Below are 14,722 nucleotides of genomic sequence, written 5' to 3' on the forward strand. Positions count from 1 at the left end.
TTTTCAGTCTGCCAAGAGCTTGACATGCATTTCTTATTTGATCATCACAACTACACTATAATTATAAAAATAGGTATTATTCTCATTTCACAGATAAAGAAAATGAGACTCAGGTCACCTAGCTAATATCAGCTATGAGGTACCATCCTAAGTTTTCCAATTAATTAGAAGTCTAGTGTATTCTTTCATTACCCTAGATTTTCAAGAATAAATTTAATTTCTATCAGCCTTACTATTTAAGTGGTTTGATCTTTCATATTTTAATCATATCACTGAATGTGATTTTTAAAAGAGCAAATATTTCAGTTAGATAAGTGAAATGATAACTTTCCTAATTTTTAAAGCAATTATGTATAGAAAGACATTAGACACAGAAAAACAGTTTTAAAGAATAAGTTATTTTTCAGCATGAGGGAATAGTCTTAAAAACATATTTTTGTATTTGATAAGTATAATTTCATCTAGAATTATAATCATTTATCTAAGAATTCCTTTTTTCTCTGCATCTCTAATTAATACCATTTTATTAATAAAATTATTCAGATTCTCCATTCATCTAGAATTGCTCTTATTCAACAGATTTTTCATTTCTGAATTTACTTCCACTATTTTCAAAAAGAGTTTATCATGGAAAGAAATTGAGTTGAATTCTACTTAGAATGATATTGGAAAGTCAGCAGTAATTTAGTATATTTGACATACATAAAAGGATGTGGAGGGACACTATGAGAAATGAACCAATTAGGATTCATTAAACCAGATTTAAATCATTATATAGTTTTATGCTTGTTTCTAACTCCTCTAAGTGGAAGAGAATCTAGATGAAACAAATTATAAGCTAGTATTCATAGTGTCTTTCTCAAATTTTTAAATTACTGCCATTTTATTAGTAATTTTGGTAATTGGGATATATGGTATATACATCTCAGAAAGAGGAGCTGTATAATTTAAAAGTGGCTAGGTCCAACAATCAAGAGATGGTCTCACAACTTCTTGGGGGGTTACCAGGGATTGAACTAAGGGCCACTCAACCACTGAGTCACATTCCCAGTCCTATTTTGTATTTTGTTTAGAGACAGGGTCTCATTGAGTTGCTTAGGGTCTTGATAAATTGCTGAGACTGGCTTTGAACTCAAGATGCTCCTGTCTCAGCCTACCAAGCTCTGGGATTACAGGCATGTGCCACTGCTCCCAGTTCACAATTTATTTTTATCTCCACCTCAATCCCTCCAAAAATCCATTTCTTTGCACGAAGAGGGAACATATACTGAGATACCAAACTGGTTGGCAGTGTTCATAGTGAGCAGCACAATTCCCTCTGATGCCTCATCCAGATGCCCCCCAACAACTGATATTCAAGTCCCCTAAACAGCCAGCCCAGCCTTAATTTCTCTAGAACTTTTCAACTCTCCACCTCCTGCCACCTTGGTTTTATGTCCATACACCTGTTAGTGTCAGCAAAGGTCCCTCTGGATCCTCCAGTTACCTGATTCATTCTTCAGAGGGATAGGGGAGAGTATTATGGATTGTAAGTTAATATTTTGCCTTCCACTGTCAGAAAAGGAGCATAATATTACCAAATAAGAAAAAACAATAGAAACTAATATTTTTTATTATAGACACTCTAAAAGCTAAGGTTTCTGACATTTATCTACTTTTTCAATTGGACTAATGCCACAGAAAATGGTTTTGGGTATTTATTTCTGTTTGTTTGTATCGCTCACCAAACAGACTAGAATGACTGAGCTGTTTGTGCTGCGTACTGGTGGTGAAGTTGTGTTTCTCTTGCATTTTCTTCCAATGCCCAACCTCAGTGGGCATACATTTGAGGAAGAGCTGAAAAGTGTCATAGGTTTGTTTGTGGAAAAGGTGTAGATATCTTGATGTTTCCCATAAAAGTCCATATTCCTGGCTTCTACTGAAAATCTTCAAGTCCAGTTTCTTCCATGGTAACCATCTGCTAAAGTCCAGTGTTAGTGGACTCCAGACATTTACATTTCCAGCTGAGTTCAACTCTGAGTTTAGTGATTAAATCTAACATCTGGGTCTTCCTCATCATCCAAGTCAACCAACTTTTTTGTAATTTTTATGTATCCTTTATTCTAAGATCATTTTTAAAAATCTCCTTTCTGTTTTAAAGTAATCTTTATATACATTTTGATTTTGTTGATCTTAAAATGGAAACATAAGCAACAAAACTCTTCAGACAATTGTGTAGCATTACAGTAATTTACAATTGTTGAGTTATGTCAGTTGCTACATTTTACCTCAAAATGTAGTTAATTTACAATGAAGAAACAACAGGAGTTTTACCATTAACCCTCACAAAAATAAAGTAAATTTGGGGCATATTTATGACATTTGGATTATTTTGCTCTTAAAACATCTATAAAAACAATGCTTAAGATTCCCCTGAATTTCATTTCAGCACTACATATGTCCCTAGAAGACAGCATAAAGTGGCTTGGGGAAGTTATGGCTGAGATTGGACCAACCCAATCACAAAATAATGAGAAACAGAATATCTTTGATATACGACAAGCCAATGCTATCATTGACTACTTAAAAATCAGGTACAGTTTTGTTTTAAGTAGCATTATTTTTCATTTCATATTTTTCTAGAATTGTCTATTTAAAAATTAAATTTTAAAATCATATATTTAGTAGAATGAATCTGACCTAACTTTGCAATGTACATACATGCTTTTACTATAGTGAATCTCACCATTATGTATATTCACAAGATACTAATTTTACAAAAAAAGGTAAATAAATAGATAAGTAAAGTAGAGATAAGGGAAGGGGGGTAAGTAGAGGGTAAGGGTAAATGCTGGGATCTTAGAGCAAATTATATTCCATGAATTTATAATTATGTAAAAATGAATACTAATGTTATATTTAACTATTATAAACCAATAAATAAAATAAAAATAAGTATATAAGAGCAAAAATAAAGTCTTTAACTCATGAAAAATCAAATGTTTACAGACTGCCTGCAGTAATTAATCAAACCAATGCACAAATAATATTTAAATCTTCCATCTAATAAATAAGTCAGGACATTAAACATTTTGACTAATATTGCATTCTTTAAAATTATTTGTGTTTACTAAATATAATTTTACCTAGAATCATAATAAGATACCTAAGAAATTCTTGTTTCTCTGCATCTTTAGTACCTATTAATAAGGTACTAAAGTACCTTAGTCTCTATAAATAAGATGATTTCTTCTGAGTAATCAGATTTAATTATAATATATTCTATATTTCAGATAATTGACCTTTCCAACTACTAATTTACATTTTAAAGAGCAATTGTCACTTTAATTTAAATGTTTATTTTAAATGTTCTATTTTAGAAATGTAAGAGATTTATTTATTGTATACCATAAGATATTTTGTAATATTGACCAATTAAACTATTGTCTCTCTTCCTACTTGGAAAACAACAGTGGATGGAGAGAAAGTATTTTTTTATTACAGTGATTCTTCATTGGTGAATAAGAAAGCTATTATTTTATATAGCCTGTCACAAAGTCTGCATTAGAATCATGCAACACTCCAAAGGAACCTTTTAAGTTTGCAAATACTCACACAAGAGTAGGTAAAATTCTTACTTTTGCCTAACTAAAAGTTTCTACATAATATCCTGTTCCTCTTATGTTATATACTACAGTGTTTTCTAATTTTAAAAATTAAAATTCTAAAGCAAAGAGTGCCAAATGATATTCTAGACATGCTCATGATTTGCTTTGGCAAAGATCCTGGTTGTAGTCTGGAAGCTTTATAAATATTAGTGTGTTTAATATGATAAAGTTTATATACTGACTTCTGGCATGAGTTAATAATGGCATATGATATGCTTTTTATATAATAGCATTTGATATAATATGATTTCTTAATATAAAAACATACTTCCTAATGAGTGACTCTCACTAAAAGCCATAGTAGTAGTTCTCATATCAATTAGAGTAAGGCAAGGTCTTTGGGTGTGGGGAGAGAAGGAGCTGGAAATTCAGAATCGAATAAGAACCTGTGCCTCAAGGTGTTTTGCCCATCAGAGTTTGAGAAGCATTAAGCAAGAGAAATCTACCCAACACATCTGTACTGGAATACTTCTTTCCCCGCTCTCTGTATTTGAATATGCCGGATTGCTCTTGAAGAACACATTTTTTATACCTGAACTGTAGGCTCAGGAGGCTTATAATGGGCACTGAGACCAGTAGCTAACATAGCCTCAACACACACATAAACACTGTAAAGGCACCTTCTGGACAGTGAAGAATGGTCTCCTTTCCCTCTCATTTCATCTCTCTAAGGCAGGTGTCCATCAATTATTTTTTGACATTTTCTTTCAGAAAATGGTAAAGTTTAACCCTGACAAGGGTTAGTCACCTTTAAAAAAATGTATTGGTTCTTTTTAATTATACATGACAATAGAATTTTTGACATAATTTTAAAATCATGGGATATAATTTGTTCTAACTCAGTCCTGAGTACTCCTTCCCCTCCCGTCCTCCAACACTCTGTTCCCTTTCTCTACTCTACTGATATTTCTGCTATTTACTTATAGTTTTTTTAAATTGGTGTCTTACAGATGTACATGGTGTTAACATTCACTGTGGTATATTCATGTATCTATATAGGAAAATTATGTCAGATTCATTCCACTATCTTCCCTATTCCATCATTGCCCTTTGTCTACTCCACTGATCTTTGTCTATTCTTTTTTTTTTTTAATCCCCTACTCACCTTATTTTTTATTAACTTCCACATATCAGAGAAAACATTCAACCTTTAGCTTTGGGAACTGGCTTATTTCACTAAGCACCATAGTCTCCAGATCCATCCATTCACCAGCAAATGAAATAAAGTCATTCTTCTTTATGACTGAGTAATACTTTATTATATATATATACCACATTTTTCTTTCTTTCTTTCTTTGTTTTCTTTGTGGGGGGGAGTACCAGAGATTGAACCCAGGAATGCTTAAGCACTGAGCAACATCCTTAGCCCTTTTTGTGTTTGTTTGTTTGTTTGAGACATGGTCTTGTTAAGTTGCCTAGGGCATCGCTAAGTTGCTGAGGTTGGCTTTGAACTTGGAATACTCCTGCCTCAGCCTTCACAGCCACTGGGATTATAGGCATGCACCACCACACCTGGCTACCACATTTTCTTTGTCCATTCATCTGGTGAAGGGTAACTAGGTTGGCTCCACAGCTTACCTATTGTGAATTGAGCTGCTATAAACATTGATGTAGCTATATCACTGGAGTATGCTGATTTTAAATTCTTTGGATATATATACTGAGGAGTGGGATAACTGGGTCAAATGGTGGTTTTCTGAGAAACCTCCATACTGCTTTCCAGAATAGTTGCACCAACTTGCAGTCCCACCAGTAATGTATGAGTGTACCTTTTCTCCCACATCCTCACGAACATTTATTATTACTTGAATTCTTGATAATTGTCATTCTGAGTGGAGTGAGATGAAATTTCAGTGTAGTTTTGATTTGCATTTCTCTAATTGCTAGAGATGTTGAACATTTTTTCATATATTTATTGACCATTCATATTTCTTCTTTTGAGAAGTGTCTGTTTAGTGCCTTTGCCCATTTATTAATTAGGCTTTTTGGTTTTCTTTTGTTTTTTTAGTTTAATGCCATCGAATTTGTTAATTTTTAATTTTACTTCTTGTGCTTTAGGAGTCTTAGTCAGTTGCTGAGCCTACATGTTGGAGTGTTGGGCCAACATTTTCCTCTAGCATTTGCAGGGGCTTCTGATCTAATTTCTAGGTCCTTGGTCCAATTTGAATTGACTTTTGCACAAATTGAGAGATAGAGGTCACATTTTATTCTTCTACATTTGTATTTCCAGTTTTCTCAGCACCATTTGTTAAAAAGGTTATCTTTTCTCCAAAGTATGTTTTTGGCATCTTTATCTAGTATGAGATAACTGTGGGTTTGTTGCTGTGTCTTCTATTATATTCCATTGGTCTTCATGTCTGTTTTGTTGCCAGTACTTCTATTCTTCCCTCCCCATTCCTTATTATGTGTTAGCATCCACATATCAGAGAGAAAATTCAACCTTCCATTTTGGGGGATTGGCTTATTTCACGTAGCATGGTAGTCTTCAGATCCAACCATTTTCCAGCAAATATCAAAAAGTCATCTCTTTATTTGCCTGAGTAATATTCAATTGTGTATATATACCACATTTTCTTTATCCTTCATCTCTCGAAGGGCACCTAGGTAGGTTCCATCTTAGCTATTGTAAATTGAGCTGCTATAAACATTGATGTGGTTATGTCACTAGAGTATGTTCATTTTAAGTCCTTTGGGTACATACCAAAGAGTGGGATAACTGGGTCAAATGGTGGTTCAAATCCAAGTTTTCTGAGGAATCTCCATACTGCTTTCCAGAGTGGTTGCACCAATTCGCAGTTCCACCATCAATGTACAAGTGTACCTTTTTCCCCACATCCACGCCAACATTTATTGTACTTGCATTCTTGATAATTGCCATTCTGATTGGAGTGAGATGGAATCTCAGTGTAGTTTTTTTTTTTTTTATTGTAAACAAATGGGATACATGTTGTTTCTCTGCCTGTACATGGTGTAAAGGCATACCATTTGTGTAATCATAAATTTACATAGGGTAATGTTGTTTGATTCATTCTGCCATTTTTTTCCCTTCTCCCCCACCCCTCCCACACCTCCCCTCCCTCTATACAGTCCTTCCTTCCTCCATTCCTGCCCCCCTCCCTAAACCCAACTCCAACCCCAACACTAACCACTCCCACCCCCCATTATGTGTCATTATCCACTTATTAGCGATATCATTCGTCCTTTGGTTTTTTGAGATTGGCTTATCTCACTTAGCATGATATTCTCCAGTTTCATCCATTTGCCTGCAAATGCCATAATTTTATCATTCTTTATGGCTGAGTAATATTCCATTGTATATATATACCACAGTTTCTTTATCCATTCATCAATTGAAGGACATCTAGGTTGGTTCCACAATCTGGCTATTGTGAACTGAGCAGCTATGAACATTGATGTGGCTGTATCTCTGTAATATGCTGATTTTAAGTCCTTTGGGTATAGGCCAAGGAGTGGCATAGCTGGGTCAAATGGTGGCTCCATTCCAAGTTTTCTAAGGAGTCTCCACACTACTTTCCAGAGTGGCTGTACTAATTTGCAGCCCCACCAGCAATGTATGAGTGTACCTTTCTCCCCACATCCTCGCCAACACCTGTTGTTGCTTGTGTTCTTGATAATCGCCATTCTAATTGGGGTGAGATGGAATCTTAGGGTGGTTTTGATTTGCATTTCTCTTATTACTAGAGATGTTGAACATTTTTCCATATGTTTGTTGATTGCTTGTAGATCTTCTTCTGTGAAGTGTCTATTCATTTCCTTAACCCATTTGTCGATTGGATTATTTGCATTCTTGGTGTAGAGTATTTTGAGTTCTTTATAGATTCTGGAGATTAGTGCTCTATCTGAAGTTTGATTGGCAAAGATATTCTCCCACTCTGTAGGCTCATTCTTCGCATTGCTGATAGTTTCCTTTGCTGAGAGAAAACTTTTTAGTTTGAATCTATCCCAGTTATTAATTCTTGCTTTTATTTCTTGTGCTATGGGAGTCCTGTTGAGGAAGTCTGGTCCTAAGCTGACATGTTGAAGCTCTGGACCTACTTTTTCTTCTATAAGATGCAAGGTCTCTGGTCTGATTCCGAGATCCTTAATCCATTTTGAGTTTATTTTCGTGCATGGGGAGAGATATGGGTTTAGTTTCATTCTGTTGCATATGGACTTCCAATTCTCCCAGCACCATTTGTTGAAGAGGCTATCTTGTCTCCATTGCATATTTTTGGCACCTTTGTCTAGTATGAGAAAATTGTATTTAATTGGGTTTGTGTCCATGTCCTCTATTCTGTACCATTGATCCACCTTTCTATTTTGGTCCCAATACCGTGCCGTTTTTGTTACTATTGCTTTGTAGTAGAGTTGAAGATCTGGTATTGCCATACCCCCTGCTTCACTCTTTCTGCCAAGGATTGCTTTAGCTATTCTGGGTTTTTTATTCTTCCAGATGAATTTCATAATTACTTGTTCTATTTCTGTAAGGTACATCATTGGGATTTTAATTGGAATTGCATTGAATCTGTATAGCACTTTTGGTAGTATGGCCATTTTGACAATATTAATTCTTCCTATCCAAGAACATGGGAGATCTTTCCATCTTCTAAGGTTTTCTTTAATTCTTTCTTTAGTGTTCTGTAGTTCTCATTGTAGAGGTCTTTCACCTCTTTTGTGAGATTGATTCCCAAGTATTTTATTTTTTTCGAAGCTATTGTGAATGGGGTAGTTTTCCTAATTTCTCTTTCTGAAGATTCATCGCTTATGTATAAAAATGCCTTAGATTTATGTGCATTGATCTTATATCCCGCTACTTTACTGAATTCACTTATGAGATCTAAAAGTTTTCTGGTGGAATTTCCTGGTTCCTCTAAGTATACAATCATATCATCAGCAAATAGGGATAGTTTGAGTTCTTCTTTTCCTATTCGTATCCCTTTAATTTCTTTGGTCTGTCTAATTGCTCTGGCTAGAGTTTCAAGGATGATATTGAATAGAAGTGGTGAAAGAGGGCATCCCTGCCTTGTTCCAGTTTTTAGAGGGAATGCTTTCAGTTTTTCACCATTTAGAATGATATTAGCCATGGGCTTAGCGTAGATGGCTTTTACAATGTTAAGGAATGTTCCCACTATCCCTATTTTTTCTAGTGTTTTGAGCATGAACGGATGCTGTATTTTATCAAACGCTTTTTCTGCATCTATCGAAATAATCATGTGATTCTTGACTTTAAGTCTATTGATACGGTGAATGACATTTATTGATTTCCTGATGTTGAACCAACCTTGCATCCCTGGGATGAAACCCACTTGATCATGGTGCACTATCTTTTTAATATGTTTTTGTATGCGATTTGCTAAAATTTTGTTGAGAATTTTTGCGTCGATGTTCATTAAGGATATTGGTCTGAAATTTTCTTTCCTCGATGTGTCTCTGTCTGGTTTACGTATCAGGGTAATATTGGCTTCATAGAATGAGTTTGGGAGGGTTCCCTCCTCTTCTATTTTATGGAATACTTTGAGAAGTATTGGAATGAGCTCTTCTTTAAAGGTTTTGTAGAACTCAGCTGAGAACCCATCTGGTCCTGGACTTTTCTTTGTTGGTAGGCTTTTGATGACTTCTTCTATTTCATTACTTGAAATTGGTCTATTTAAATTGTGTATGTCCTCCTCATTCAGTTTAGGCAATTCATATGTCTCTAGAAACCTGTTGATGTCTTCGAAATTTTCTATTTTGTTGGAGTATAGGTTTTCAAAATAGCTTCTAATTATGTTTTGTATTTCAGTCGTGTCTGTTGTGATATTTCCTTGTTCATTCTGAATTTTAGTAATTTGGGTTTTCTCTCGTCTTCTCTTTGTTAGTGTGGCTAAAGGTTTATCAATTTTGTTTATTTTTTCAATGAACCAACTATTTATTTTGTCAATTTTTTGTATTGTTTCTTTTGTTTCAATTTTGTTGATTTCAGCTCTCAGTTTAACTATTTCCTGTCTTCTACTACTTTTGGAGTTGGTCTGTTCTTCTTTTTCTAGGGCTTTGAGCTGTAGTGTTAGGTTGTTTATTTTTTGAGTCTTACTTCTTTTATTAAATGCGCTCCATGAAATAAATCTTCCTCTAAGTACTGCTTTCATAGTGTCCCAGAGATTTTGATATGATCTTTCTTTGTTCTCGTTTACCTCTAAGAATGTTTTAATTTCCTTCCTAATATCTTCTGTTATCCATTCATCATATAATAGCATATTGTTTAATCTCCAGGTGTTGGAGTAGTTTCTGTTTTTTACTCTTTCATTTATTTCTAACTTCAATCCATTATGATCTGATAGAATACAAGGTAGTGTCTCTATCTTCTTGTATTTGCTGACATTAGCTTTGTGGCATAATATATGGTCTATTTTAGAGAAGGATCCATGTGCTGCTGAGAAGAAAGTGTATTCGCTCTTGGTTGGATGGTATGTTCTATAAATGTCTGTTAAGTCTAAATTATTGATTGTGTTATTGAGATCTATGGTTTCTTTGTTCAATTTTTGTTTGGAAGATCTGTCCAGTGGTGAGAGAGGCGTGTTAAAATCACCTAGTATTATTGTGTTATGGTCTATTTGGTTTCTAAAATTGAGAAGGATTTGTTTAACATACATGGATGAGCCACTGTTTGGGGCATAGATGTTTATGATTGTTATATCTTGCTGATTTATGCTTCCCTTAAGCAGTATGAAATGTCCTTCATTATCCCTTCTAACATTGGCTTGACGTCCACATTATCTGAAATGAGGATGGATACTCCAGCATTTTTGCTGAGTCCATGTGCATGGTATGTTTTTCCCCATCCTTTCACCTTTAGTCTATGGGTATGTCTTTCTATGAGGTGAGTCTCTTGCAGGCAACATATTGTTGGATCTTTCTTTTTAATCCAATCTGCCAATTGATGTCTTTTGATTGATGAATTCAGGCCATTAACATTCAGGGTTATTATTGAGATATGATTTGTATTCCTGGTCATTTGGTTCATATCTAAAATTTTTGACACATTTTGGTTCCTCCTTTATTTGACAGTTCCTTTAGGATAATTCCTCCCTTTGCTGATTTGCTTCTTTGTTTTTTATCTCTTCCTCATGAAATATTTTGCTGAGAATGTTCTGTAATGCTTTCTTTTTGTAAATTCTTTTAGCTTTAGTTTATCATGGAATGATTTTATTTCATCGTCAAATTTGAAGGTAAGTTTTGCTGGGTATAAGATTCTTGGTTGGCATCCATTTTCTTTCAGAGCTTGAAAAATGTTGTTCCAGGCCCTTCTAGCTTTTAGGGTCTGAATTGAAAAATCTGCTGATATCCGTATTGGCTTCCCCCTGAATGTAATTTGGTTCTTTTCTCTCACAGCCTTTAAAATTCTGTCTTTATTTTGTATGTTAGATATTTTCATTATAATGTGCCTTGGTGTGGGTCTGTTGTAATTTTGTGTATTTGGAGTCCTATAAGCCTCTTGGACTTGATTTTCCATTTCATTCTTCAGATTTGGGAAATTTTCTGATATTATTTCATTGAATAGATTGTTCATTCCTTTGGTTTGTTTCTCTAAACCTTCCTCAATCCCAATAATTCTCAAATTTGGCCTTTTCATGATATCCCATAGTTCTTGCAGATTCTGTTCATGATTTCTTTCCATCTTCTCTGTTTGTTCAACTTTGTTTTCGAGGTTAAATATTTTGTCTTCAATATCTGAAGTTCTGTCTTCCAGGTGTTCTATCCTATTGGTTATGCTTTCTATGGAGTTCTTAATTTGGTTTATTGTTTCCTTCATTTCAAGGATTTCTGTTTGGTTTTTTTTCAATATCTCTAACTCTTTATTGAAATGATCTTTTGCTTCCTGAATTTGCTCTGTTAACTGTTGATTGGTGTGATCATTCAATGCCTGCATTTGCTCTTTCATCTCATCGTTTGCTTCCCTAATCATTTTAATTATGTACATTCTGAACTCCCCTTTCTGTCATTTCTTCTGCCATGCTGTCATTGGATTTTATTGATGTAACATCTGGATTTGTTTGGGGCATTTTCTTCCCTTGTTTTCTCATATTGTTCAGGAATCAGTGGGTCATTAAGATATTGCAGATTTCCTCTATCGACTTATAATGTCCCTGAAGATTGCTAGTATATTCCCTCTTATCCTTCAGTAGCCTGAAGTCTTGGAGGAAGTTGATAATGCGGAGCTCCACGAAGAAGCTGCCTCTCTAGGGGTGGTGACCCTCAGGTGGTGTATATTCCCTGCTAGTGGGCAGAGGTGCCTCCACTTGTTGACCAATGGTCATCCAATGGGGAACTAGGCTGTGGGCTGAGGCAAGTCCTGTTTGTGCCTGTGTCTCTGGTTTTACCGTCCCTGTGGGAAAACCTCACCCGGCAGGGAAGACTCACTCGGTGGGGACGTCTCGCTGGTCAGTTGCCCTCCTAGAGGTTCCCCTCAATCTACAACTACCTCCTGGGCTGGGCTGTCTTCCTCTGCAACGTTCCCAGGGGCCCGGACCTACCTCCTGGGCCTGGGAGCCTCACCCTTCGCAGGCGAGTCTCCTTAGGCTGCCTCTCCCAGAGAATCTGCCCGCAGTCCTGGAAACTTCGCTCCGCCCCTAGGCATGTCTCTGTGCGGCTCTTCCAGCAAGAAGCCACCTAGCTCCTGGGACCCTGCTCTGCACCTAATCGCCCGGCTATGCGGCCCCTCCTCTGAGTCACCACCTGGAGCCCCGTACAATAGCTCCGAGACCCAGAGACCTGCCACACACCTCCTCCTCCGGACAGTGGCCCAGTTTCCAACACAGTCACTAGGAGCCCAAGCAACTCACTTCGCGTCTCCTCCTCCCACAACCGCCCGTAGCCCTAGGCAGTCACTACGAGTCCAAGTGACCTGCCGTGTTCCTCCTCCTCCTCCTCGGGGTAGCCCCCCGGGTGTTCAGGAGCGGTGGCTCGGAGACCAAGTGACCCACCGCGCTCCTCCTCCAGGCAGGCCACCAGTGTTCTGGAGCGGTCGTTCTGAGTTCAAACAGCTCACCACTTGCCTCCTCCTCTGGCAACCGCCTGTGGCTCTGATGCAGTCACTCCTAGACCAAGCAACCTGCTGCACTCCTCCTCTTCTTCCGGGCAACCCCCCGGTGTTCAGAAGCGGTCGCTCTGAGTTCAAACAGCTCACCACGTAGCTCCTCCTCAGGCAGCTGCCTGGAGCCCCAGTGGTTGCTCCGAGTCCAAGCGCTGTGCTGAGCCACCTCCTCTATGATGATCCCAGTTGTCCGTGTTTACCGCTCCTGTGGGGGGAGGGGCGTCTCGCCGAGCAACTCCACTTCACAAAGCCCTGTGTTCCGGGGCTACTGCCCCATCCGGGGACACCTCCCCAAAGGGAGAGACTCACCCGGCGGCTTTGAGTTGGTCCCAAGCCTCTCACTATCTCCTCTTTTGAATCCTGTGTCCTGGAGCAACGTGAAATGCAGCCGCCCTCTAGTCCGCCATCTTGAAAACTCCTCAGTGTAGTTTTAATTTGCATTCCTCTAATTGATAAAATGTTGAACATTTTTTTCCATATATTTTATGACCATTTGTATTTCTTCTGTGGAATATCTGTTCAGTTCTGTTGCCCATTTATTGATTGCGTTTTTTGTTTAGTTTATTTGTTTTGGTGTTAAGTTTTTTTAGTTCTTTATATCTCCTGAAGATTAATGCTCTATCTGTATGCAGATGACAAAGATTTTCTCCCATTCTGTAGGCTCTCTCTTCACATTCTTGATCATGTTGTTAACTATGAAGAAGTTTTTAGGCTTGATACCATCCCATTTATTGCTTCTTGGCTTTCCTTCTTGTGCTTTAGAAGTCCAAGATGTAACAATGGTAAATATTTATGCCTCAAATAGTGGAGCATCTCTGTACATCAAACAAATACTTCTCAATTTCAAGAATCAAGTAGACCACAGCACAATACTTCTGGGTGACTTTAACATGCCTATTGCATCACTGGATAGATCTTCCAAACAAAAACTAAATAAAGAAGCTATAGAACTAAAAAATACAATTAATAATTTAGACTTAACAGACATATATAAGATATTGCATTCATCCATGCCTGAATACACTTTCTTCTCAGCAGCACATGAATCCTTCTCTAAAACAGTCCATATCTTAGGCCACAAAATAACACTTAACAAATAAAGAAAAATAGAGATAATACCTTGCACTCTGTCAGATCATAATACAATGACATTAGAAATGAACAATAAAAAAATAGAAGATACTCTAACACCTAGAGTCTAAATAATATGCTTTTGAATGACCAATGGTGAGCAGAATTCCATGGTGAAATTAAAAAATACTTAGAGGTAAATGAGACTAGTGATACATTATATCAAAATATCTGGGACAGGGATGGGGAGATAGCTCAGTTGGTAGAGTGCTTGCCTTGCAAGCACAAGGCCCTGGGTTCGATCCCCAGCACTGCAAAAAATAAAATAAAATATCTGGGACACTATGAAGGAATTGCTAATATTTTAGATCTTTTGTGAAAATAGCCAGGAGTGGGATAGATGGGTCATATGTGATTCCCTCCCTAATTTTTGAGGAATCTTCAAACTGCTTTCCAGAATGGTTCTACTAGCCTGCGGTGCCACCAATAATATTCAAGTGTCCCTTTATCCCCACAATTTATTGTTGTTTGTATTCTTGATTGTTGCCATTCTGACTGGAGTGAGATGAAATCTTAGTATAGTTTTGATTTATAATTCCCTGATTGCTTGAGATGTTGAACATTTTTTTCATGTATTTATTTACCTTTTGTTTCTTCTATTGAAAGGTTTCTGTTTTCTTCTTTTTCTCATTTATTGCTGGGTTATTTGGGAGCTTTTTGATGCTAAGTTCATTCTATCCCTAGTTTTTCTAGTGTTTTAAACATGAATGTGTGCTGTACTTTGTCAAATTCTTTTTCTGCATTGATTAAGATAATCATGGAATTCTTGTCTTTAAGACTATTTATGTGGTGAATTACATTTATTGATTTCTGTATGTTGAACCAAACTTGCATCCCTGGAATGAAACCCACTCAGTCATGGTGCACTATCTTT

General features: G+C 36.7%; 1 protein-coding gene across 2 annotated transcripts in view; it reads left to right on the forward strand.

Moving 5' to 3' along the window:
* Positions 1–14,722, forward strand: part of Cabcoco1 (ciliary associated calcium binding coiled-coil 1) — a 133,623-nt gene that overhangs the window by 45,927 nt on the left and 72,974 nt on the right. For both annotated transcript variants that reach the window (XM_047554243.1, XM_047554242.1), the window contains one exon: positions 2,429–2,573. In XM_047554243.1, coding sequence (XP_047410199.1) covers positions 2,429–2,573 — 145 coding nt within the window. The remainder of the gene's footprint in view (positions 1–2,428; positions 2,574–14,722) is intronic.

The sequence above is a fragment of the Sciurus carolinensis genome, chromosome 5 (genome assembly GCF_902686445.1).
Source record: "Sciurus carolinensis chromosome 5, mSciCar1.2, whole genome shotgun sequence".
In the NCBI taxonomy this organism is placed as follows: Eukaryota; Metazoa; Chordata; class Mammalia; order Rodentia; family Sciuridae; genus Sciurus; species Sciurus carolinensis.